We start from the raw sequence: 25,909 nt of genomic DNA, 5'->3' as shown, positions 1-25,909 counted from the left end.
ATCAATAAGATTTTCTCCTGATTCACACCTAGTACCTTGCCTCACCAAAGGCCATAGGCCATTTCAAATTTTGACTTCTGTATCATAAATAGCCAAATAAAACTAGCTAGTATGCCCACCTACCTAAATAATTTAACTAGGAAATTTTGAATTTACGTAGATTGTGATATTCACAGAAGTTAAGTTGTTTAAAAGTTTATGATATTATATGTTTATCTGATGGCAAAGTTTTACTTTCATTGCAAACGTTCATCATATTCAGCCCTAATAAAACAATTCTGGTCTCTTGTTTAGCCACGAAAAGCATCCCAAGATCTTTCGAAGATAATATTAATTAAGAATAGTTTTGTCTCTTCCCTATATATTCAATTACAATTCATTATTTTAAATAAATAATATTATATATATTTTTTTTATATTATTTTATATTTAAATTTTAACTTTCTAATTATATAATAATATATCGTTATTTATATACAAAATCATACATAAAAATCAATTACAATGATTGGTGTTATTTAACATTCATAAATATTCATAATTACAGTTATCAATGTAATTCCAATCTATAATTATATCAATTGAACACAACTCTCAATTAAAATCATACTATTTTGTGAGATTTTAGTTGAAATTATATTAATTAATACAATTTTTAGTTGAAATTACAATGATTTGATATAATTTTAGTTAACATCGTATATAATATATAATATTAAAGGCTATTATCACTCCCCCTAACGTTTGCAGTTTTCGATGACACCCCACATGTTAAAACAATGTTTTTTTTTTTTAAATGCAAGCATAAGTTTTACAAACCAAATCGAACCTAATCGAATTTACTTTGGCCTAAGCAAGACCTGGGTTTTAGCTTGAAGTTTGGTTAATATATAATATAACATAAAGAGGGTGTTTCAATTCTTCTCAAATTTTACATGATACAATCATAAGCTGAGCCAAACATAATATATGTTAGGTTGTGTTTTAATAATTGAATTAGGTCTTGACCTAATAAGAGTTTGTTCAAATTTTTTACAATCAAATTGATAGTTGGATCCAATTACTATTTAAATATATTTCAAAATAAAAATAGACAATTTAAATTATTAAATATAAATTTTGAATTATTGATCACCCACGAACCTTTATTGGGAAAGTAAAACATTTTTCCTTGAGTTAAAATAGGTTAAATGAAAAATATGACCGATTGTATGACATACTTCCCCATAGAAAGGGGCTCATGTTTGAGTCCCACTCCCATTATTTATCCTAATTTCTAAGTTGACATAAGTGTAAGGGTTTAATTGCTTTGATCTGACAATTGAATCACAAATCAATATAATTTTAGTAGCTCAATCACAAGTCAAAGTGATTCAATTAGAGAAATCAAAATAGTGTTTACTCAAATCGGATTGGGGATTTGATCCCAATTAGATCGGTTTAAACCAGTTGATCTAATTCAAATTTCAGACTATGGTTTTTACATCTTTGTGCTAACAAAACAAGTTTAATTACTTGTTTTTTTCTTGGGGGCAAAGATCTAAAATCCTATAGGTATATATATAGATATTCAAATGCCCTCAAGTGTAGAAGTAGAAAATTTACTTGTAAAAATAAAAAATAAAATTACTTACTAAATTCTTTTATTTTAGTTGAATTAGAGGCAAATAAGTTATTTAATGGGCTTTTGAGTTGAGAGAAACTTGGCTTTATTAGCAGAGGTTAAGAAAAATTTCTGATACTTTGGCCTTTTTTTAATAGATACATAAAGGGTTATAGAGCTATGTTTTATTAAGAAAAACGCAATAAATTTTCCAAATTGACGCCCTTTCTTTTGGGTTAAAAAAACGTAATTAAAGAAGCTAAATTATACTCTTCTCATCCTTTCTTACGGAACTGTCGTTGCCTCTCCTCTGCCTGTCTACTATAAGAGCAATGTTACGTGTACAAATACTAAAAAAATTGATAATCACTTATTTTATTTTATTAATGGCGGAAGATTATGGATACGACTGTCTTATATTCTTCTCTTTTTCTCATCATCTCCCTTCTCTATTATTTGGTTAAGCTCAATAGATGTGTCAAACCCCATGACCACCAAAGCTACCAATACTAGGAAATTTACATCAGCTAGGCACTATCTAACTCACCGTTCTCTGTAAAATCTATCCAAGAAATATGGTTGGGCAGTGCTCAAACTCTCATTGTTTCATCTGCAGACACTGAAGACTAGAGTGTTGATCAATACATGGCCTATTCAAAGGGATCCGAATGTTGGGACAAGGCCATGGAGTTTCTCCCTGAAAGGTTTGGAAAATGACGGGGTTGATTATTTTAAAGGCCAAGACTTCCAATTTATACCATTTGGTAGAGGGGGAAGGAGTTTCCCAGGAAAATCATCTGCAACTGCAGAAGCTGACCATGTGTTAGCCCGTATATATGTTGAATCTGTTTGATTGAAAATTAATTACCAGGTGGCCAAAATGGGGAGAACTTAGAAATAACATTTTGTCACCAGTTTTGCGGAAGAAACTGACTCGTTCTCTTGTAGGAACACTGCATCATTATATGTAAGCGGTCTCTACATCTTCTCTTTGGTATTTAATTATTAGCGAGGTCACAATGAAAATTTAATTAACAAGCTCAAGCTACAAATTAATGCCTACTGCCAATTTGAGATGTCGAGCATATAATTTTTTAGAGTGATTATCCTAACAGAAATAGAAAATTATTCTATTATTTAAAAAGATTTACTTTCATTCTTTTAATATTTATTAGGTACAATTTCATTTTCACTTAAAGAAATCGTCAAGTCCTGCCTGCACCTTCTAACAATTCTTCAAAGGAGTTAATAATTTATTGAAGATAATTTATTATACTCTTTAAGATTTTATAATATTTTTAAATTTTTAAAAATTCAATAATTTATTTAATATTTTTGTCAAGCGTAAAATTATATATAGTAATATATTTGACATAAACACAATTCGATTGAGTATTACTTTATTATAATTTTAAAATTATTCAATAATATAATAACATATTATAATTACTGATATGATCAATAAATCTAATAGTGTGTGACCCAAAGAGACAACCCAATAACTTGTTTAGTGGACAAAGAGCTTCAATCAATGTTTAGGTTAATATTAGAAGAGTAATCAACTTAGTCGAAAAGTTTAAAAATGAATGCAACCAGCCAATTATTGGACTTTCATTCTCTTTCCTATCACATCTATTAATTAATACTTACTATTAATACGACTCATTTTCTTGTTTTATCAACACATAACAATTTATATGCCCTAATAAAACTCTTATACTTATATGTGTATTTAAATGTAATATATATATATATATATATATATATATATATATATATATATATATATATATATATATATATATATATATATATATATATATATATATATATTCTCATCAATTATCACCGTTTCTTCAGTCCAATAGGAGAAAGCATGGTCAGCCAACCTTGTACCATCTAATGTCGTATTGACAGGCAGAAGTGTTGGTCTGCTTAAAGTTTAAAATATGCAGCCAACAGTCACCCTTGGGTTGGATGGATCATTGAATAATTTTGTCATGTTGAATTAAAAATTAAATAAAAACAAAATCTTTTAGTATTTTCCCCGGATTTCTCGTGACCGGTTTCTTAATATTTTTTGTTTTGTGCAAAAATACTGAAAGATTCGTTATATGACTTGAAAGATTATGATGTATGAACAGTATAAATTTCTTAAAGTCAGTAAAATTATTTTATGTATGTAAATGCAATGGCTAAAAGAGTAATTTCTCACTTCAGACATTGCAGCTTTAGCCCCAGTTTATATGCATGTGTAATCTTAGCTTTAGCTTATGTACACGTCTGATGTAATCTTGTATAAGATTCAGCTGTAAACTACACTAGTTTCTTGCTTTGCTGGAATCTTGAATCTTGATTCTGTAAAGCTTCTTCCCAAATCAATTCATCGCTCAATCAGTAATTCGTGAAATAGAAATGGCTCCGCTGGTATCTTTCTTAATGCAAAATTGGGTAGAGCTAGACGTAACACCTCTGCAGACCGGTTTATGGCTTTGCATTCTCCTTCTCCTTTCTGTTCTTTTGTTGCTTAAACTCAATAGAAGGAAAAACCTCACCTTGCCTCCATCCCCACCAAAGCTACCCATTATCGGCAATCTTCACCAACTGCTAGGCCCTCTCCTCCATCGCACTCTCCAAGGCTTGTCAAAGAAGTATGGCCCTCTGATGCTCGTACACTTCGGTCAATCTCCGGCTCTCATTGTTTCATCTGCTGATATGGCTAGAGAAATGATGAAGACTCACGATATCGGTTTCCTCAACCGCCCCAGACACACAACGGCAAAAATTTTCCTTTATAATTGCACTGATCTTGCTTTCACGCCTTATGGCGAGTATTGGAGACAACTTAGGAAGCTTTGTGTCGTTGAACTCCTGAGTATTAAAAGAGTGCAATCATTTCAATATGTTAGAGAAGAGGAAGTTGTCGTTTTGATGAATAAAATTCGCGGTTCTTGTTACAAGGGAGGTTCTGTTAATTTAAGTGCGATGCTAGTAGGTGTTTCGGACAATATAGCATCCCGCTGCATTCTTGGTAGGAGAGCTGAAGAAGAAAATGGTGAGAGCAAGTTTGGGGAGATAGCAAAGAAACTGACGTCACAATTTGCATCCCTCTGTATTGGAGATATGTTTCCGTCTTTTGGGTGGGTAGATGTAGTGACAGGACTGATTGGCCGTTTGAAGGCAACTTTCAAGGAATTAGATGCTTTTCTTGATGAGGTAATCGAAGAACATAGGATAGAAGAAAGAGATGGTAAAGGTAAGCAGTCTGACAAGAAAGACTTCGTGGATATTCTCCTCCAACTTCATAGAGATGGCATGTTTGAGGAGCTCAATAAAGACAACCTTAAAGCAATCCTTATGGTTTCTCTCTTTCCTTCTCTTTTCACTCAAACACATGCACCACGTATGGTTCTAAAGCTTTTTTGTAATTTCTTTGTTTCAGGATATGTATGTGGGAGGAGCTGATACAACTTCAACAACTTTAGAATGGGTGATGACAGAACTTATAAAAAACCCTAACCTATTAAAGAGAGCCCAACAAGAGGTAAGAACTGTGGTAGGGAACAAAACAAAGATTGATGTGAACGACATTGAGAAGATGGAATATGTGAAATGTGTCATCAAAGAAAGTTTGAGATTACGTGCAACAGCTCCTCTTTTGGTTGGACGAGAAACTACAGAAAATGTGAAAATGGGAGGTTATGAAATTCCTGCTAATACTAGAGTGTATGTTAACGCTTGGGCAATTCAAAGGGACTCAGAACATTGGGAGAGACCAGAAGAGTTTATTCCAGAGAGATTTATGAACAACTCGATTGATTTCAAAGGTCAACACTTTCAATTCATCCCTTTTGGTGCGGGGAGAAGAGGTTGTCCTGGGATGACATTTGGAGTTGCTGTTATTGAGTATGTGACTGCAAACCTTCTGTATTGGTTTGACTGGAAATTGCCTGCAGGTATAACCGAAGACAAACTGGACATGACTGAGGCTAATGGCATTGCCATTCATAGGAGCGTTCCGCTTCATCTTGTGCCAACTCTCTACTCTCCTTAATAAATTTATCTATGGTTTTATGCTTAATTTATGTAACTTTAATCATGTTTTTTTTTTCTATTTCTTCGCGAAGAATGTAATATTTTTGTAAGATTGGCTGGCTTTCCATGAAGCGTGTTATTATTGAAAATAAAATAAAAAAGTTTGAAATCAAATTTCTTCGAAAGCTTGTTTTCATGTATTAAGTAACAATAACAATGAACTGCCGAATAAACAATAAAGTAGCAGCGAGCGAGCTAAACTTTGAAGGTTGGATACACTATGAATTATTTATTTATTTATTTTAATGCATACCCTTAGGATCGGAGGACATGCCTGGACGTGGAGATAAAAATTAACGGGTCATAAAGATTCAATGCAAACAAAATCTAACTAATCAATAAGAAATAAGAAAATCTAACAAAGGTCTGTATAAAATTTTAATAATTAGTATTATACATATAAAACTATAATTATTTATACTCAACACAGGTCAATAAACCACTCTAAACCCCTTTGAATCCGCCACTGTCCAAAGAGGTATGCATAATAAATGAAGTCTATTGTTAAATTTCTCGATTCAATTACGAATATTGTTCTAAGTGGTAGAAGCATATTCTTATATGATAATATTAACATAAGTTTAATGTGATTTAGATTAATTAGACTCCATATGGAGATAATTAGAACAATAAGAAAAACATATATGTCAAAATCATAATTGAAATAGGGAGATTGCAGATTAAATGGGTGACATAAGAAGAAGACAACTCCTCCGTGACCTAAGCGGTATTAGACAAATAAATCTATTCATACCAAGTATCCATCAACTTAAATTAATAAGATTTTCTCATGATTCACCAAAGGCCAAACAACATTTCAAGTTTTGACTTTTGTATCATATATAACCAAATAAAACTAGCTAGTATGCCCCGCTACTTAAATATATTAACTTGGAAATTTTGAATTTATGTAAATTATGATATTTACACTAGTTACGTTATTTAAAAGTTAATGATAACAAAGTTTTACTTCTATTACAAGCGTTCATCACATTCATCTTTAATAAAAAAAATTCCTAGTCTTTAGTTTAGTCACGAAAAGCATCCCAACCTCTTTGAGAAGATATTAATTAAGAATGGTTTTGTCTCTTTCCATTTGATATTCAATTACAATTTATTATTTTAGACAAAGATGGATAGGAGCTTCAGCATTGGCGTGACTCTTAAGGGCGTTTGGTTTAGGTAATGTTTTATTATCAAAATAAGGAGATTCCTCGAAGATTGATTACTGGGAAGATTACTAGGTATAAATGATTACTATTGATAAAAATGGATGGAATAAATAATTAATGTATTTGGTTAACGGTAATAAAAGAATACTAGTAAATTATTTTACTTAAATTCCCTTAAATATAATTATTTTTAAATATTTTTTATATTATTTGTTATATTAATTAAAAATAACTTTATTTTTGTCTTAAAAAATTAATAAATAATAATATAATTATAATAAAATCAAGATTACCTTAGTAATATTTTAATACCTAAAGTAAAAGTAATAATCTTACCATCTACCTGTCACGTCAGTATTGGTAATAATAAAAGATTACTGAAATCTTTCATTACTGATAAACCAAATAAAGTAATGTAAGTAATAAAAGATAGATTACCAAAGTAATCTTTAAAACACTTCAACCAAACAGCCCCTTCCTTTGGTAATTATGTGAAGAATCAACTATAGTAATCAGAATATTTAACAACATTCATCATGAGTAATATCCAGAATTGCACTGATCAATATAATTTCAATAGATAATCACATCAATTAGTATAATTCTCAATTAAAATAGCACTAATTTTATGGGATTTCGTCAAAATTATTCTAATTAATGCGATTCTAAAATGGAATTACACTAATTTGGTGATATTTCAGTTATAATCACACCAAATCCATGAGATTCCTAATTGGATAAGAAATTGCAAGAATGAAATGAAAACGGATAAAAAATAAAGTACTTAAGGTTAGAGTGTAATTTGTTAGAACTACTAGAAGTTCTTCATTCTTAGATTTATTTAGACTTGATAATTCATGTCATTAGATCGTATTTGTGTCATGTCAATTCATATTTAGTATCAAAGATCTTCAATTCTAACCTGATTTGAATTAGAATCATATCGAAATTTTTTAACCCTAATTCAATCCTCTAATATTCAAATTAACTCAAAATTATTTATTATTTTCACTCTCTAAAATGTTTTTATCATTTTAATTTCTTCACTAAATTACTCCAACATATTATTAATAGACTTATAATATAACATTTTGTCTTGTCTATAAATGATCTAAAAATTATATACTAAAACCTTTAAAACATGTCAATGATATATCTAACCTAATGATCACATTCTTATTACTTAATCATAAAGTAAAATATTTTTGAGTAATTATAATTATATAAAGATACAACTATATCAATATGTAAATATTCCAACTGGTGTTAATATTGTCTTTTAACATTTCTATAATTTATCTCTAAAAAATTCTATTAAAGTAACATTTTTCAAAAATATTTGAATTGATTTAAGTCATATCGAGGTTAATTTCGTGTAAACTCTAACATTATTTGATTTAATTTCAAATCATATCAGATTGATCCAAAATAAATTTTGTGTGAAAAAACTTAACTTTAACCCAATTTTTTTGTGTTATATTGTATTAGGTTAATGGGTCATATTAAAAATTGTTAGCTCTAGATTTATTGAAAAAAAGCATGAACCAAACAAAAAAGTCATAAATTAAAAAAAAAAATTCTTCCATGACACAAAATTTCTTTCCGAATCCAGCCATGGTAAACTTTAGTTTTGTAAATTGCACTTGCTGACAGTGAAAGTACACATCAACAGTGGTATATTTTAATTTTATGGAAGAAATAATTGTTAACAGAACGTGCGGTCTTTTAAGTGATTCAATTTGCTACTCAAAATTTTATATATATTGTTATGATAACAATATTCTATTATGAAAATTTGGCATAGTGGCCATATATGTCACAAAATTGTTGATCTATCATTTATGTACTACCATAAATTTACATGACACAAGAAAAAGATGATAATTAAGGTAAATACATTAGAAAGATATGCACATGTATTAATATATTGAATCTAAATATCTTAAAAGATCAATTGATCTTGTTATTCTACTATAATAGAACATAATTATGACATCACATCATAACAGAGGATAAAGAGGAAATTTGATCTTATAATCACGTATTAAGAAAATTATGGAAATTATTAAAATTACTATGCAGTGATCTTCCTTTTTTTATAGGATGGAAAGTGGATAAAGTGAGTGATATTTTGTCCTACTATAGCGTAGTCCATGTATTTATTAATTATAATAGGTTGAAAGACTTATTCCCACCCAAGGTTCAGTGAAAACTCAAACTTTTACTCACCAACTTTTAAAAATTTGAACTTTTATCTATCATTAAACTTTTGTTAGAATTTTCTGTTAGAATTAAGTGTAAAATTATCGTTTCACCAAAAGGTTAAAAAATTATAAATTTAACTCATTTTGCCCCTCAGGTTTTGAAAAGTAACGATTTCACCCTAACCTAAAACTTTTCCAATTTTAAAAAATGGTTTTTCGCCCCTAAATCCCTAGGGTTTCGATCTTCCATCTTCGGCCACTACGGTTCCCATCGGCGAATATGATGGTTGAAGATGGAAGATCGAAACCCTAGGGATATAGGGGGAAAAGCAATTTTTTAAAACTGGAAAAGTTTTAGATTATAATAAAATTGTTGCTTTTTAAAACCTAGGGAGCGAAATGAGATAAAATTATAATTTTTTAACTTTTTTGATGAAATGATGATTTTACTCTTAGTCATAAAAAAAATTTTAATAAAACTTAAGTAATAAGTGAGAGTTTAAGTTTTTGAAAACTATTAGATAGGAGTTTGAGTTTTCACTAAATAAGTCTTTTGGCCGTTAAAATATAAATTAATAGTTTTCTTTTCACCAATCAGCCGACAAGCAGAGAAGAATATGAGAAGAGGTAGGTTGGACTGGCCAGAAGGTGCAACCTCAAGGGAAAGCATGAAAGCTGTTGTCCAGCTTCCTCGTCTTCAGGTTTGTATTTTATTCACATGATGGAAATTTTGATGGCGTAATCTGTAAATCTGGTAATAAACTGTGTTTATCTTCGGGTTCTTTTAGGACCTAATAATGTAGCATGTTAATCACTCAGCTGGGGATCTCATACATCTATTGCGAGGACTGCTTAGTTATGACCCCATGGACAGACTAACAGCCAGCGATGCCCTCAGGCATTCATTCTTTGATGTATAAAAACGTGTTTGAAACCAATCTTGGCTTTAATGAAAGATTGATGTATTTTCCAGTTAAATTTTCTTTGATTCTTGGTGTTGGTTTTTCCGATCCTTAAATTTTCTTGGTGTTGGTTTCTCTGATCTGGAATTGGACACTCTTTTTTGTTATTTTTCATGTTTTAATTTAAGGTTTTTTTTATGTTTTAATTTCACGTCCTACAGCCTACAGGCATGCCCTAAATTCGTACGCAAATTTATTTAAAAATCATCAAAGCAACTTTACGCCTAGTACTGTAAAAGATCTCTGGTAGTTTACAGATATTATGCCATTTTTTTAATTTTTAAAGACGTTATGATAATTAGATAAACAAAATATATTTACCTCTATAATTTTTAAAACAAATATAAAATTACAAGTAATTTCTTTAAACACTTTTTTAGCAGCACTCCTGAGCCTGTCTTTCGTCACACCATTTTCCACACTGACTTATCCTTGTCACACATCCACCCACCCAGCTAACTCCGACACAGTTCTTCAAAATCGAATTTCCCTGCGGTAGAAAAGTAATGAAGCAGATTCCACCTTTGAGCTTTGACTACGGAGAGGCATGAAACTTAATTAGGTTTCCTTTTAACAACGGCAGAGGTTTTTTTTTTTTTTTTTTTTGGTGTTTTGAATTCTCTAATCACCAAACTAAAACTTTATTCATTTTTTCGGCTTCTGTAACACATAAATTTACAAATAAATAAATTATTAAAGAACCCATCTCATATCCCTGGCAATGAAAGGTTGATGAACTTGATTTTTGCATGACCCATGAGATGCCATTTATGACTGAGAATCATAAATGGTGTTAGCAGACTCTAAATAATTGTTTTAGGTACCCAAAAGTTCAAAATTGTAGAGAATAAAATATTGTGTCATATAATTCTAGATTATTACTATATAGAGATTTTACTGTAGCATACAATTTTTTGAACTAAATTTGAATTGAACTCAAAAAAGGAAGTTTGAGATAAAAAAAATTTTGGCCAATCTATCTTGAGCCAATAAAGAACTAAACCCTTTATTATTTGATTCGAGTTCGAGGTTAACTTAAATAAATCCATTTTTTATAAAAAATTAGTAATAATCAGACAAAATTAACAATTGGTTAAATAACTTATTGTTTTATGATTTTAATAATTAATTATTTATACTATCATTAAAACTAAATAAATTTATAATTTTAACAAAAGAAAAATTACTTTTAAAAATATATTTTCCATAATTAAAAAGTTTAGACAATAAAAAAACTTTAATTATTGTTTATTGTTATAATTTCTCTCATTAAAATTATTAAAAACTATTTTTAATAAAAAAAACTATAACTATTAGCAACAACGTGATTTCTTGTTGTTAAAATTTTTTAATGATAAAAAATATACTTTTAACAACTATATTTTTTTATTAAAATAACAAATTTATTTATTTTTAATAAAAATAAAAATAATTAATCACTAATATAATGAAAATGATTTTCATAATAATCAGGTACATTATTTTTCTCTAGTTATTAGTAATTACTTTTTATGTTTGCCTGTGTTTTACCTACAGTAATTTGGATAAAGAATATTTTTTTCCGTTCAGGATTCTCTTGTGTAATGATTTCAAATTTGGTAAGGCAATTGACTTTGCTGTAAATTCATGGTTATTTTAATATATAAATATATATAATATTGTAAATGATTGTTGGTAAGGACAAGAAATTGCCTAATATCTAATTGATAGGCAGAAGTAGCCTGCGTCTTTCACCTTTAAAACGAGTTCAAAAATTAAATTATGGAGCCAGTAGCCACTCTTGGGTTGGATGAACCATTCAGTATTATCATTATTATTATGTTGAATTAAAAAAGTTAAATAGAAACAATCTTGAAAGATCCGACACTTAGCTCTCAACGATAAACGAAAATTAGAATAAGAAATTAAAGATCATCCCAATGTTTACATGGCTAATTTCTCTTAGCTTATATTATTGGGACTAAATCCAATTTAAATAAAATTAAAAAACAAATAGGTCGATTATAAAGTTGAAATGAAACATACAAAATAAATACTCCGGATTTAAAATATTATTTCCAAAATCCTAATTGCTCAACTTTTATGCTCAAATCTGAAGTTGATCTGAGCTTTCAATTCCGTTTGTTCAAAATGCTATTGAATTGCAAGTTGAAATCTCTTTGGTTAGTGGTTTTGAATTCCCTTCAAATATCAATGTATCCCACAATATAAAATAAAAAAGCAAACCTACGCAGTGCGTGCAAGCCAAAATAATACGTTTGAAACAAATAATAGTAGGAATTTATTTAGTTTGAGTTTCTCCATTTTGGTCCATGGTTTCCCTTGTGTCTCAGGATTTTTGACTTCTTGTTCATTTGTGTTTTGTGTTGCTAGGCTGCTAGCTTTTGGTAGTTCTGTGCTCTAGCGTTTTAGATTTTGATTTGCTTTGGTACTGTTATTATTGGCTTGTCTTAGAGTGATTCAGAGTAATGTGTTTTGCTGCCCTCTTTTCTTGAGGGCGAGCCTAGGTTGTTTGACGCTTGGACTTGTGTTTTTTACAATGTGAATATTTACTTATTAAAAAAAAAAAAAAAAAAACTAAAAACAAATCCGAAACGCAGGTGGTGAACACAACAGTTCATTCTTTGCCATACAGGTAGTTTAATTAATTTCTTTATATAAAGACTGAAGGTTGTGCTTCTTAGTCCTACGAGTAATTCTTGAGGTAGAAATGGCTCTGATGGTATCTTTTCTACAGCAAATTTGGGTAGAGCTAGACACAAAAACTCTGCAAACACCCTTATCTCTTTGGATTCTCCTTCTCCTTTCTGTTCTTATGTTGCTTAAACTCAATAGAAGGAGAAACCTCAACTTGCCTCCATCCCCACCGAAGCTACCCATAATCGGCAATCTTCACCAGCTTCTAGACCCTCTCCTCCATCGCACTCTTGAAGGCCTCTCGAAGAAGTATGGCCCTTTGATGCTCATACACTTCGGTCATGCTCCGGCTCTCATTGTTTCATCAGCTGAGATGGCTAGAGAAATAATGAAGACTCAAGAAATCGGTTTCCTCAACCGCCCCAGGCTCACAACGACAAAAATTTTCTTTTATAATTGCACTGATCTTGGTTTCACGCCTTATGGTGAGTATTGGAGACAACTTAGGAAGCTTTGTGCTCTTGAACTTTTGAGTATCAAAAGAGTGCAATCATTTCAATTTGTTAGAGAAGAGGAAGTTGCGGTTCTAATGAATAAAATTCGCGATTCTTGTTACAAGGGAGGTTCTGTTAATTTAAGTGCGATGCTAGTAGGCGTTTCGGACAATATAGCAACCCGCTGCATTCTTGGTAGGAGAGCTGAAGAAGAAAATGGTAAGAGCAAGTTTGGGGAGATAGCAAAGAAACTGATGGCACAAATGGCATCCTTCTGTGTTGGAGATATGTTTCCATCCTTCGGATGGGTCGACGTTGCAACGGGACTGATTGGTCGTTTGAAGGCAACTTTTAAGGAACTAGATGCTTTTCTTGATGAGGTCATCGAAGAACACAGGATAAAAGAAAGAGATGGCAAACAGTCTAATAGAAAAGACTTTGTAGATATTCTCCTCCAACTTCAGAAGGATGACACATTTGAGGAGCTCAACAAAGATAACCTTAAAGCGATTCTTATGGTTAATTTCTCTCTTTCCTTATCCTTTTACTCAAGCGCCCGCATTGCCCATAGTGCTAAAGCTTTCTTGTAATTTCTTTGTTTCAGGATATGTATATGGCAGGAGCTGATACAACTACAACAACTTTAGAATGGGTGATGGCAGAACTTGTGAAAAACCCTAATCTATTAAAGAGAGCCCAACAGGAAGTAAGAACAGTGATAGGGAACAAATCAAGGATTGATGCAAATGACATTGAGAAGATGGAATATGTGAAATGTGTCATCAAAGAAAGTCTGAGATTACGTGCAACAATTCCTCTCCTAGTTGGACGAGAAACAGCAGAAAGTGTGAAAATGGGAGGCTATGAAATTCCTGCTAATACTAGAGTGTATGTTAATGCATGGGCAATTCAAAGGGACCCCGAATATTGGGACAAACCAAAAGAGTTTATTCCAGAGAGGTTTATGAACAACCCGATTGATTTCAAAGGTCAACACTTTCAATTCATCCCATTTGGTGCAGGAAGAAGAGGCTGCCCTGGGATGCCATTTGGAGTTGCTGTTGTTGAGTATGTGACTGCAAACCTTTTGTACTGGTTTGACTGGAAGTTGCCAGTAGATTTAACTGAAAAAAATTTGGATATGACTGAGACTACTGGCTTGGCCATTCATCGGAAAGTTCCTCTTCATCTTGTGCCAACTCTCTACTCCCCTTCATAAATTTATCTATGCTTATGCTTAATTTATGTAATTTTAATCATGTTTTTTTCCTATTTCTTTTCAAGGAATGTACTATTATTGTAAAATAGATGGCTTTCTATGAAGGATGTTATCTTTGAAAATAAAAAATAAAGTTTGAAATCAGATTTCTTCCAAAATTATTTTCATGTATAAAGTAGCAGCGCGTTAAGCTTGGTAAGTTGGATACATATACCTAAAAATAAAAAGGATGAATAAAAATAAAATATAAATAGTGAATAAGAGAGAAAAAATAAAAGAAAATCTAATAAAGATAAGTATAGAAATATAAGGTGTGTATATATATATATATATATATATATATATATATATATATATATATATATATAGAGAGAGAGAGAGAGAGAGAGAGAGAGAGAGAGAGAGAGAGAGAGAGAGAGTTAAAAAAGGTTAGTTGATCACCTTTAACTCTTTGGAATTGCCATAAATTCCAATAATTTGTGAAGTATTTTATTAATTTCGCAGATTCAACTATGAACCTAGTAAACAAATGCTTAAAATTATATATAAAAACAATAAAATTGTATATATCTAGTATTAAGCACTCAATTAGATATTTTAATAATGTATCATTATTTAGTTAATTGATTTTATATTATAAATAAAATAACATCTAATTATATAATAACACATTATATTAATATATAATTAAGTAATTTAAACTGGTTACATATTGTATTAATTAAATTAATAAATATTATATGTCTAATTAGACCAAGTATCTTCTTATATGATAATTAAAATAATTATAATATGATTACGGACGAAGATAATAATAACAATAATAATATATATATATATATATATATATATATATATATATATATATATATATATATATATATATATTTCTAAATCATACTTGAAAATGGGAGATTTCAAATTAAATGCGCAACCAAGGAGTAAGACAACTCCTACACCTAAGCGGATATTAAACAAGTCTCTACAAACAAAGTATCCATCAAATTATATCAATAAAATTTTCTCCCGACTCACAGATGGTACCTTACCTCACCAAAGTCCAAAGGCCATTTCAAGTTTTTGACTTTTGTAACATGTATAGCTAGCTAGTATGCCCACCTACTTAAATAATTTAACTAGGAAATTTTGAATTTACGTAAATTGTGATATTTACAGAAGTTACGTTGTTTAAAAATTTATGATATTATATATTTCTCTGATAACATAGCTTTACTCCATTGCGAGCAGCCACGAAAAGTTTCTCAAGATCCTTGCGAAAATATTGATTAAGAATGGTTTTGTCTCTTTCCATTTGATATTCAGTTACAATTCATTATTTTCGATAGAGATGAATACGATTTTCAATATTGATGTGACTCTTAATGTTTTATTTTGATAATTATATGAAAAGTTAACTATAATGATCGGTGTTATTTAACATCATTCATCACAAATAATATCTATAATTGCATTGATCAATGTAATTTCAGTTTATAATTATTTCAATTTGTGCAATTCTCAATTAGAGCCGCACTGTTTTTTTTTGGATTTTAGTTGAAATTATACTAATCGATACGATTCTCTTAAACCTTCTCCTTCCATTGCTGGGGATGTGAAAACCCAATCCTTAAGTTTTTTTTTTTTTTAAATGCAAGCCAAAGTTCTACAAATTAAATTGAACCGGTCGAATTTACTTTGGCCTAACCTAAGTTTGGGTTTTAGCTTAAAGTTTGGTTAATATATAATATAATGTAAAGGGTGTTTCAATTCATTTGAAGTTTTACATAATACAATGCCCAAGTTGGGTTGGGATTTGATCCCAATCAGATTGGTTTAAACCAGTTGATCTAATCCAAGTTTCAAACCATAGTTTTTATATCCTTGTGCTAACAAAACAAGTTAAATTACTTGTTTTTTACTTAGGGAAAAAGATCTAAAATCCTGTAAGTATATAGATATTCAAATCCCCTCAGGTGTAGAAATTTACATCAGCTAGGCACTCTAACTCGCCGTTCTCTGCAAAATCTATCCAAGGGCACTGCTCAAACTCTCCATGTTTCATCTGCAGACACAGCACGAGAGTTACCGAAGACAAGAAGAGTGTTGACCAATACATGGCCTATTCAAAGGGATCTGAAATGTCGGGACATGGTCGAGGAGTTTCTCCCTGAAAGATTTGAAAATGATCTGGTTGGTAATATAATTAACGAGCTCAAGCTATAAACTAATGCCTACTGCCGACTTCAGCTGTTGAGCATATAATCTTCAGAAAGATTATCCTAACGTAAATATAAAATTATTCTATTATTTAAATAGGTTTAATTTCATTCTTTTAATATTTATTAGGTACAATTTCATTTTCACTTAAAGAAATCGTCAACTCCTGCCTGCAACTCATAACAATTCGTCAAAGAAGTTAAGAATTATTGAAGGTAATTTATTATATTCTTTAAGATTTCATAATATTTTTAAATTTTTAATAATTAAATGATTTATTTAACATTTTGTCAAGTGTAAAATTATATGTAGTAATAAATATGTAGTCAATTGACGGAGTATTATTTTATCATAATTTTTTAAATAATTTAATAATATAATGATATATTATAATTAATGATGTGGTTAATAAGTCCAACAACGTGTGATCCTAAGAGTCAATCCGATAACTTATTCAAATGGCAGGCAATTTGAATCATTGTTTGGGTTAATACTAAAGAAGAAATCCACATGCCAAGTTGATGGACTTCTTTCTCCTTACTATTGACCACATCAATTAATTAATATTTAGGCCAAATGACTATTTCTCACCTAAGGTTTGATGCATATTCAATCTTTCACCAGTTAACTATCAAAAATTTAAATTCTCTCTCATAAGTTATTAAAAGTAACAACAATAGTTAACTATAGAGATAAAATTGTTATTTAACTAGTATTATATTAAAAATAATAAAATATTATCTATTTCTCCCTAAGTTTAGAAAACTAACAATTCTTTTCTCCTAAATTAAATTTTAAAAAATCACATTTTTTTCTTATTAGGTTTTATATTTTTGATGATTTTTCTCTTACTTTCTCTCTCTCTGACCACTGCCCTGTCCTTTATATCTGACAATGATGCTCTGTCTTCATTGGTTGATGAACAACCTAGTTGATTTCAAAGATCAATATTTTCAATTCATCCCATTTGCGCAAGGAGAAAAGGTTGCCCTGAGATGCCATTTGGAGTTGTTGTTATTGAGTATGTGACTGCAAACCTTTTGTACTGGTTCTACTGGAAGTTGTTTGCATGTTTAATTGAAGACAAACTAAACATGACTGAGGCTAGTGGCTTAACCATTCATTGGAAAGTTCATCTTCATCTTGTGCCAATTCAAAATTATGTAATTTGATGGTTTTAAAAAAACACCTAATAATATAATAATATATTATTTATATATTTAAATTATATATTCAAAACCTAGTAATATGAGGGTAAGCTACTACGTGTGAATTAAAATAAGTATAATATGATTACAGACTAGTAAGACTCTGGATGAAGATAATGTCAACAAAAAGATTTTCTGATGATTAAAAAGATTTTCTGATAATTCACACGTAGTAGCTTACCCTAACCAAAGGGCAAAGTCCATTTCAAGTTTTGACTTCGTATCATATACAGCCAAATTAAACTAGTTAGTGCCCCACCACTTAAGTAATTTAACTTGAACATTTTTAATTTAGGTAAATTATGATATTTAGACAAGTTACGTTGAAAATTATGATAACAAAGTTATACTTTTATTACAAGTGTTCATCATATTCATCCCTAATAAAACAATTCTTTAGTTTAGCCACAAGACCAAGAAGCATCCCAAGATCCTTGCCAAAATACTACTAATTAAGAATTGTTGTATCGCCTTTCTATTCGATATTCAATTACAATTCATTCTTTTAGAGAAAGTTAAATACGAGCTTCAACATTAATGTGGCTCTTAACGTTTTTCCTTTGGTAATTATGTGAAAAGTCAACTACAATTACCAGTATTATTTAACAGCATTTATCATGGGCAATATCTAGAATTGTACTCATCAATCCAATTTTAGTCAATAATAATATCAATTGATGTAATTATTATTATAATCGCACTAATTTTGTGATATTTCAATTGAAATTATACTAATAGATGTGATTCTAATTGATAGTATAATTTTGTGAGAAAAAAGCACCGAAAAAAAAAAGGCAAAAGATTTGCCAAAAATTTACAGAAAGAGAGGCTGCCAGAAAGATGGAGAGAGTGTAATTATGGGGTCACTGAAAAGATTGAAAAGAGAAAATATAGTTGTAGATATATAACTATAATTTCTTGAAAGATAAGAGGGCCAACTATAATGACTAATAAAAAGAAACCCCTAACAAGAAAAAATATTAATTTTTAAAATTAAATTAGAGAACATGTGAGTTTTAAAAATTAAACAAAAGAAAGAAAATATAATTTTATTTTTTAATATTACTTAATAATATAATGATATTTATACCTTTATTACCACCCAAAGACATTAATAAATTTGAATGACAGTTGGGTACTTGAATAAGATTTTGTCAATAGACTGAAGTGGGAATAAGTCTTTCTAACTTTAAAATATGGAGCCAGCATTCACTCCTGGGTTGCATGGATAATTAATGATTTTTGTTATGTTGAATTGAAAAATAAAATAAAAACAAAATCTTTTAGTTTTTTCTCATCTTAATTTTTTGTTTTGTGTAAAAATACTGAAAGATTCGACAGTTCTTAACTATAAACATAAATTAAAACCAGAAATTAAAAAACACCTGAATCGTAATATGCTCAAAAAGATTCCTCTTAAGCTACGACAGTGAGATATACAAAATTGTGAACAAATACATCAATTATTTGGAACTTACAGTCGTGGGGTAAATCAAAACAATATATTTAGACAATTAAAAAACATATCTAAAATAAATCAAATTGTAGTTGACTATTAAAAAAATAATAAAAAAAGTCATGCACAAAATCAATAATCCCTTTATATAAAGATTCAAGGTTATGTTTCTCAGTCCCACGAGTAATTCTTGAAATGGCAATGGCTCCGCTGGCATCTTTCTTAACGCAAACCCCTTTATGTCTTTGCTTTCTCCTTCTCCTTTCTGTTCTTGTGTTGCTTAAACTCAACAGAAGGAGAAACCTCAACTTGCCTCCATCCCCACCAAAGCTACCCATAATAGCCAATCTTCATCAGCTGCTAGGCCCTCTCCTCCATCGCACTCTCGAAGGTCTGTCAAAGAAGTATGGCCCTTTGATGCTTGTACACTTCGGTCATGCTCCGGCTCTCATTGTTTCATCACCTGAGATGGCTAGAGAAATGATGAAGACTCAAGATATCAGTTTCCTCAACCGCCCCAGACTCACAACGACAAAAATTTTCTTTTATAATTGCACTGATCTTGGTTTCACGCCTTATGGTGAGTATTGGAGACAACTTAGGAAGCTTTGTGTTCTTGAACTTTTGAGTATCAAAAGAGTGCAATCATTTCAATTTGTTAGAGAAGAGGAAGTTGCGGTTCTAATGAATAGAATTCGCGGTTCTTGTTACAAGGGAGGTTCTGTTAATTTAAGTGCGATGCTAGTAGGCGTTTCGGACAATATAGCAACCCGCTGCATTCTTGGTAGGAGAGCTGAAGAAGAAAATGGTAAGAGCAAGTTTGGGGAGATAGCAAAGAAACTGATGGCACAAATGGCATCCTTCTGTGTTGGAGATATGTTTCCATCTTTCGGATGGGTCGACGTTGCAACGGGACTGATTGTTCGTTTAAAGGAAACTTCTAAGAAATTAGACGCTTTTCTTGATGAGGTGATCGAAGAACATATGATAGAAGAAAGAGACGGTAAAGGTAAACAATCTGACAAGAAAGACTTCGTGGATATTCTCCTCCAACTTGAGAAGGATGGCACGTTTGAGGAGCTCAATAGAGACAACCTTAAAGCGATCCTTACAGTTATTAATTTCTCTCTTTCCTTCTCTCTTTTCATTCAAGCGCACGCACCACACATAGTATTAAAGCTTTCTTATAATTTTTTTTGTTTTAGGATATGTATGTGGGTGGATCTGACACAACTGCAACAACGTTAGAATGGATAATGGCAGAACTTGTGAAAAACCCTAGTCTATTGAAAAGAGCGCAACAAGAGGTAAGAACTGTAGTGGGGAAGAAATCAAAGATTGATGCGGATGACATTGAGAAGATGGAATATATGAAATGTGTTATCAAAGAAAGTCTAAGGTTACGTGCAATAGTTCCTCTTCTGGCTGGACGAGAAACAACAGAAAGAGTGAAAATTGGAGGTTATGAAATTCCTACAAATACTAGAGTGTATGTTAATGCATGGGCAATTCAAAGGGACCCGAAATATTGGGACAGACCAATAGAGTTTATTCCAGAGAGGTTTATGAACAACCCGGTTGATTTCAGAGGTCAACACTTTCAATTCATCCCATTTGGTGCAGGGAGAAGAGGTTGCCCTGGGATGCTATTTGGAGTTGCAGTTGTTGAGTATGTGACTGCAAACCTTTTGTATTGGTTTGACTGGAAGCTGCCTGCAGGTTTAACTGAAGACAAACTGGATATGACTGAGACTGATGGCTTAACCATCCATCGGAAAATTCCTCTTTATCTTGTGCCGAGTCTCTACTCTCCTTGATAATTTTATCTATGGCTTTTATGCTTAATTTATGTAATTTTAGGCATGTTGGCTTTTCTTTTTCTTAGTGAAGGATGTACTATTATTGTAAGATGGACTGGCTTTCTATCAAGCATGTTATCTTTGAATATAAAATATAAGGTTTGAAAACAGATTTCTTCTAGGACTGTTTTCATATATTAAATAGCAACGAGCTAAACTTTGTAAGTTGGATACACCCTAGGAGTCAGAAGATAGAGGTTAAAGGTTGAATAAATATAAAATTAAATAATAATAAAAAAATAATGAAATCTAAATAGAATCAGTGTAAAATTTTTGGGATATTGAATTTTTTACTTTTTTTTCTTAATTGTGTATACATATATATTACTCATCTCAAACTTTAAATAAAAATATCATAGTAGTAACCCATTTTTTTAAAATATTCCTGTTGATGTAACTCATACAGAAATAGAGAATACACAATAGTAATTTCTGTAACTCATACAGAAAGAGAGAATACACAACGAGTTACATCAAAGACAAAAAGAAACATTTTAAGCTTTTTTTTCCATCTTTTCCCATCTCTTCTAGAAGAAGGCAGTTTTCTTCCTATTTTTGTTGTGTTTTTGAAGAAAAGTGAGTGATTTGGAAGGGCTTTGGAAGATAAATAAGGAAGAAAAATAAGAGGAAGCACTTTGAAAGCCTTGGTAATCAAAAAATCTCTTCCTTTTTCCTTTACCTATATTTATATATATTAGATGCATGTTATATGAATATGTTAGTGTATTTTGGTGTTGATTTAAGATGATTTTGGTCATAAAGGAAGCAAGACAAGGAGGAGAGAGCCAACTTGCAAAGATTGACTTGAAACAAGGTAAAGGGTATTATCCTTGATATGTTGCATGTTTTAGGCTTTTGATTCCTTTGATCTATATTATAAATGATGATTTTGAAGTTGAGAAATGTTTTTTTGCCATTTTGGGTATCTATGTGTGTGATTTTGTTCATAGGAGAGAGTTGAATAATATTTACAGTTTTATCACTGATTTCATCCCACGTTTTGACTGTCTTATCTAACGAATCATGAGTGTTATTATTGCTTGTTGGAAAGTTTTTTGAATCTTCTTTTCAATTATATATAGCTTGTATGAATTAGAGACCGTTTGGACTATTACATTGCATGAACAAAAAAACTATCTTACCAAATAAACAGTAAAGACAGTTTTTTGCCACTGATTTCATCCCACGTTTTGACTGTCTTATCTGATTAATCATGAGTGTTATTATAATTTATTGGAAAGATCTTTGAATCCTCTTTTCAACGACATATAGCTTATATAAATTAGAGACCGTTTGAACTGTTAAATATTGTATGAACCAAAAAGACTGTTTTACCCAAATAAACAGGAAATACAGGTTTTTATCACTGAATTTATCTCACGTTTTGACTGCCTTATCGGATAAATCATGAGGGTTATTATAGCTTGCTGGAAAGCTCTTGAATTCTCTTTTCAACAATATATAGCTTGTATGAATTAGAGACCATTTCGGACTGTTAAATTGTATGAACAAAAAGACTGCCCTAACAAATGAACAGTCTCGTGAACAATATTTCACAGTTTTTGGAAAGAAAGAAAAGGAGGAGAAAAAGGAAAGGAAGAAAGAAAGGAAGGAAAGGAAATAAAGAAGAGCAAAAGAAAAGAAGAAGAAGAAAAGAAAGAAAAGCAAGAAAAGGAATTTGGGACTCAAGATTCAAGGGTCGTCCCAAGAGTATAGTCTGGTAAGTTATGAATAGTTTTAGATGGAAGCAAAATTAGTAAGTTATAATGCACGCATGCATACTATGAACTATGAGGGGACACTTTACACTATACCACCCGTCATAGGGCACGTCCATAGTAGGACACATTCGTAGTAGGACATAGACCCATAGTAGGGTCCGCTTGCAGTAGAGTATGCTCATAGTAGAATATAATTCAGATTCAAAAATGGTGTAGTGAGAGAAAAGAAAAGAGCTCGAGCTTAGAAAAGTGTCAAATCGCTATAGTCAGCTTCTAGAAAGTATTAAATAGACATCAGATAGGACAAAGTATAACCCAAATAGTAAAAAATGAACTAGATTATCCCTTCAATTTATTATAGAGGTTATGATGTGAGATTGAGTCCCAATAGTGAGTTAGAACAGGAAAGAAAATAGTTTACTTAATTCTTTCTCCTTACTGAGTGTTCTTATCTCTCATTTCCTTTTCTTTCATGATTACAGGTACGGATGATCGAAATAGCTGCGAGGCAGGGTCAAGTTAGTGAAAATAGACCTAAGTTGGGGGCTAGTTACCTATGGTTTTTGTTATATACATATGATACTATTGATTTTTGGCCCTATACAAATAGTTGTATAGTTGTATATAGGGGCATGTATATGATTACTCCATGATCTTAGATGTTTCGGATGAGTTTTTGAAATACCCAAATCTTGGTTATATGTGAAACTAAAGGGGGCTATACGAAATCTTGCACATATATGGGGGTTAAGTGAAAATTTTCCTTTTATTTACAAATAAAAGTCAGTAGCCTTTTCTTCTTCAGCAAGAAGAAAAGAAACAGAGCACAGATGGGAGAAAACAGAGAAAGAAAGGGGAAGAAGAGAAGGGAAGAAAGACAAGAAAAGAAAGAAGAAGAAAAGAAAGAAAAAGAAGGAAAGGGAAAGGAAGAGAAAAGGGATTTATAGGAAAAGGGAATAGGGTATTTCATTTTTATTCAAAAAATTTTAGGGTTTGTTATATTTGCTCAAATTAGGGATTTCCAAATTTTTGATCATATTGTTTCTAACTGGTTTGAATAGGTGAAGAAGAAGGGAGATTAGCAAGAGATTTCAACTCTGACTTAGAGGCTACCCAAATCAGTGAGTGAGAATAAACTTTTCTTTCTTTATGATTTTTTAGTATAAATTTTATTTATAGTTTTGTGAAATTTTATGGTATTTATTGTAAATCCTTGAAAATGGTAGCATGGATTTGGTGGAAATCTCTCAAAAAAAAAAAAAAAAAAAAAAAAAGAAATAGTTTCTTTATGTATGTTGTGAATTTAGGTTATGGGAGGTTATAAGGAAAAAGCTATATTATTATGTGAATTCAGAATGCTTAAATTAAGTTATGTTTACAATTTTAGTTAGTGACCAAGTGGAATTTTGGAAGTTTATTAAATTGAGGATTTGTGTTGGGGTTGAGTTGGAAGTGGTTTTATTTGAGCTTCGTGTGAGTTGGAAGTGTTTAGTTGATATTTAATGTGTGATTGAGATTTGCTCATGGTGATTGTGGCGCTTGCCAATGAGTATTGTTCTAAACAAAAATTGATATGGTGAAAATAAATTATATTATTTGAATGTTTCTGATTATTACCTATTATGCGATTTGTGCTCTGCCTGTGCTATATCTATACAGGTACGATAGAATTTAGTGCTCTGTTTGTGCTTTATTTCATGTCAAGTATGACAGAATCGAATGCTCTGCCCGTGTGAGATTTTAGTATATCGGGTATGACAGTTGTTTTTCTTTTGCTCTGCCTAGGTGGGGACATCCTTGGGTATGACAAATTTCCCTTTTATATGATATTTTGATGTATATCTTTATATATAAATGGTGGGATACCTATGGATCAATATTTTATAATATTGATAGGTAAGGAAACCTATAAGATAAAGATAGTATTGCTATTGAGTTGGAAGTGAAAATTCATGAATGTTTCATTTGCTCCTATGAGATAAAGGTAGTATTGTAAATTTCATTATTGTGAAAATCAACTTGTGTGATGATATTATGTGATGAATGTTTCAAGTTAATGTACATGAGAAGCATGTGGTTTAAGCATAATTAGCATGGTGTGTGGCTCATATTATGGCATAATATTATTGTTTGACATGCATAAATATTCTCAAGGATTTAAATTTCCTACTCACTGAGCTTTTAGCTCACCTTTATAAATGTTTTCCTCCCTCCAGGACATCCTCCAGATCGTGTTGGTTAGTGTTTCGTTGGGTTGTGCCACGGTGTAGCATATTTAGTGCTGGATATAGACTTTTTGTTGTTTTTTTTTATAAACTTATGAAATGTTGAAAGGTCGGAGGCCTAATTACAATGTTCTCATAACTTTTGAAATGAGTAAAGATGTAAATTATTTTGTCATGTATATGATAAGGCCGGAGGCCTGATTTCAGGTTTCTTTATGATTTTCTTGGCTTTAATCAGGATGTATTTTGACATGTATTCATATAAAGGCCGGAGGCCTATAGATGATATTATATTAGGTGCTAGACTATGGTGCAGACAAGTTTTTCAAACAAAATTACAGGATGCATTTCGCCTTTCTAAGCCTATAACGGTATTTTCAAAAGTTGTAGGATTAGCAGGTCGAGATGGGTCCTGTCAGTTTTCATATGGGATATATGCATCTTTTGTTCGTTTCTAGATTTTCAGTTTTTTTATAATAATTTATAAATACTTCTAGTGATGCGTTCATTTTAAAGTATTTTAAAAAAAAAAAAATAGACGCTTCGGATATTAATTCGTAATATTTCTTTTTCGGTGGACAATATTTTTACAGTTTACCACTGCTAGAGGAGGTTTCAGTAATATGTGAAGTTTACTATTCGCTTTGCAGATTTCACTATTTAAAAATAATAAAACTATGTATATATGGTGTTGAATTTTAATAGGATACTTACATAATGTGTCATTATATAATTAATTAATTATTAATAATAAAATAATATTTAATTACATAATAATACATAATCTAAATATATAATTGAGTATTCAAAACTAATTACATATACCATTATTCATAT

The 25,909-nt window shown here is 30.8% G+C and overlaps 3 protein-coding genes and 1 long non-coding RNA gene across 4 annotated transcripts; all 4 read left to right on the top strand.

Annotated features, from left to right (window-relative positions):
• The first annotated feature begins 4,018 nt into the window (after positions 1 to 4,018).
• Positions 4,019 to 5,657, top strand: LOC123210771 (cytochrome P450 71A1-like). The gene is made up of 2 exons (XM_044629244.1): positions 4,019 to 4,963; positions 5,046 to 5,657. The coding sequence occupies exons 1-2, from the start codon at positions 4,019 to 4,021 to the stop codon at positions 5,655 to 5,657; spliced, it is 1,557 nt and encodes a 518-aa protein (XP_044485179.1).
• Positions 5,658 to 12,722: 7,065 nt separating this feature from the next.
• On the top strand, positions 12,723 to 14,456 carry LOC123210268 (cytochrome P450 71A1-like). The gene is made up of 2 exons (XM_044628529.1): positions 12,723 to 13,685; positions 13,772 to 14,456. The coding sequence occupies exons 1-2, from the start codon at positions 12,747 to 12,749 to the stop codon at positions 14,384 to 14,386; spliced, it is 1,554 nt and encodes a 517-aa protein (XP_044484464.1). The 5' UTR covers positions 12,723 to 12,746; the 3' UTR covers positions 14,387 to 14,456.
• Positions 14,457 to 19,441: 4,985 nt separating this feature from the next.
• LOC123210270 (cytochrome P450 71A1-like) lies at positions 19,442 to 21,236 on the top strand. The gene is made up of 2 exons (XM_044628531.1): positions 19,442 to 20,380; positions 20,473 to 21,236. Exons 1-2 carry the CDS (start codon positions 19,463 to 19,465, stop codon positions 21,082 to 21,084), a joined length of 1,530 nt encoding a protein of 509 aa, XP_044484466.1. The 5' UTR covers positions 19,442 to 19,462; the 3' UTR covers positions 21,085 to 21,236.
• A 2,518-nt stretch (positions 21,237 to 23,754) lies between these two features.
• LOC123210271 lies at positions 23,755 to 25,247 on the top strand. Its single transcript, XR_006501245.1, has 3 exons — positions 23,755 to 23,808; positions 23,909 to 23,968; positions 25,064 to 25,247. It is a non-coding gene; the product is annotated as an uncharacterized LOC123210271 (long non-coding RNA).
• The last annotated feature ends 662 nt before the right edge of the window (positions 25,248 to 25,909 follow it).

The sequence above is a fragment of the Mangifera indica genome, chromosome 3 (assembly GCF_011075055.1).
Source record: "Mangifera indica cultivar Alphonso chromosome 3, CATAS_Mindica_2.1, whole genome shotgun sequence".
Lineage (NCBI taxonomy): Eukaryota > Viridiplantae > Streptophyta > Magnoliopsida > Sapindales > Anacardiaceae > Mangifera > Mangifera indica.
The sequence above is the reverse complement of the archived record's forward strand: the minus strand, read 5'-3'. Positions and strand labels throughout refer to the sequence as shown.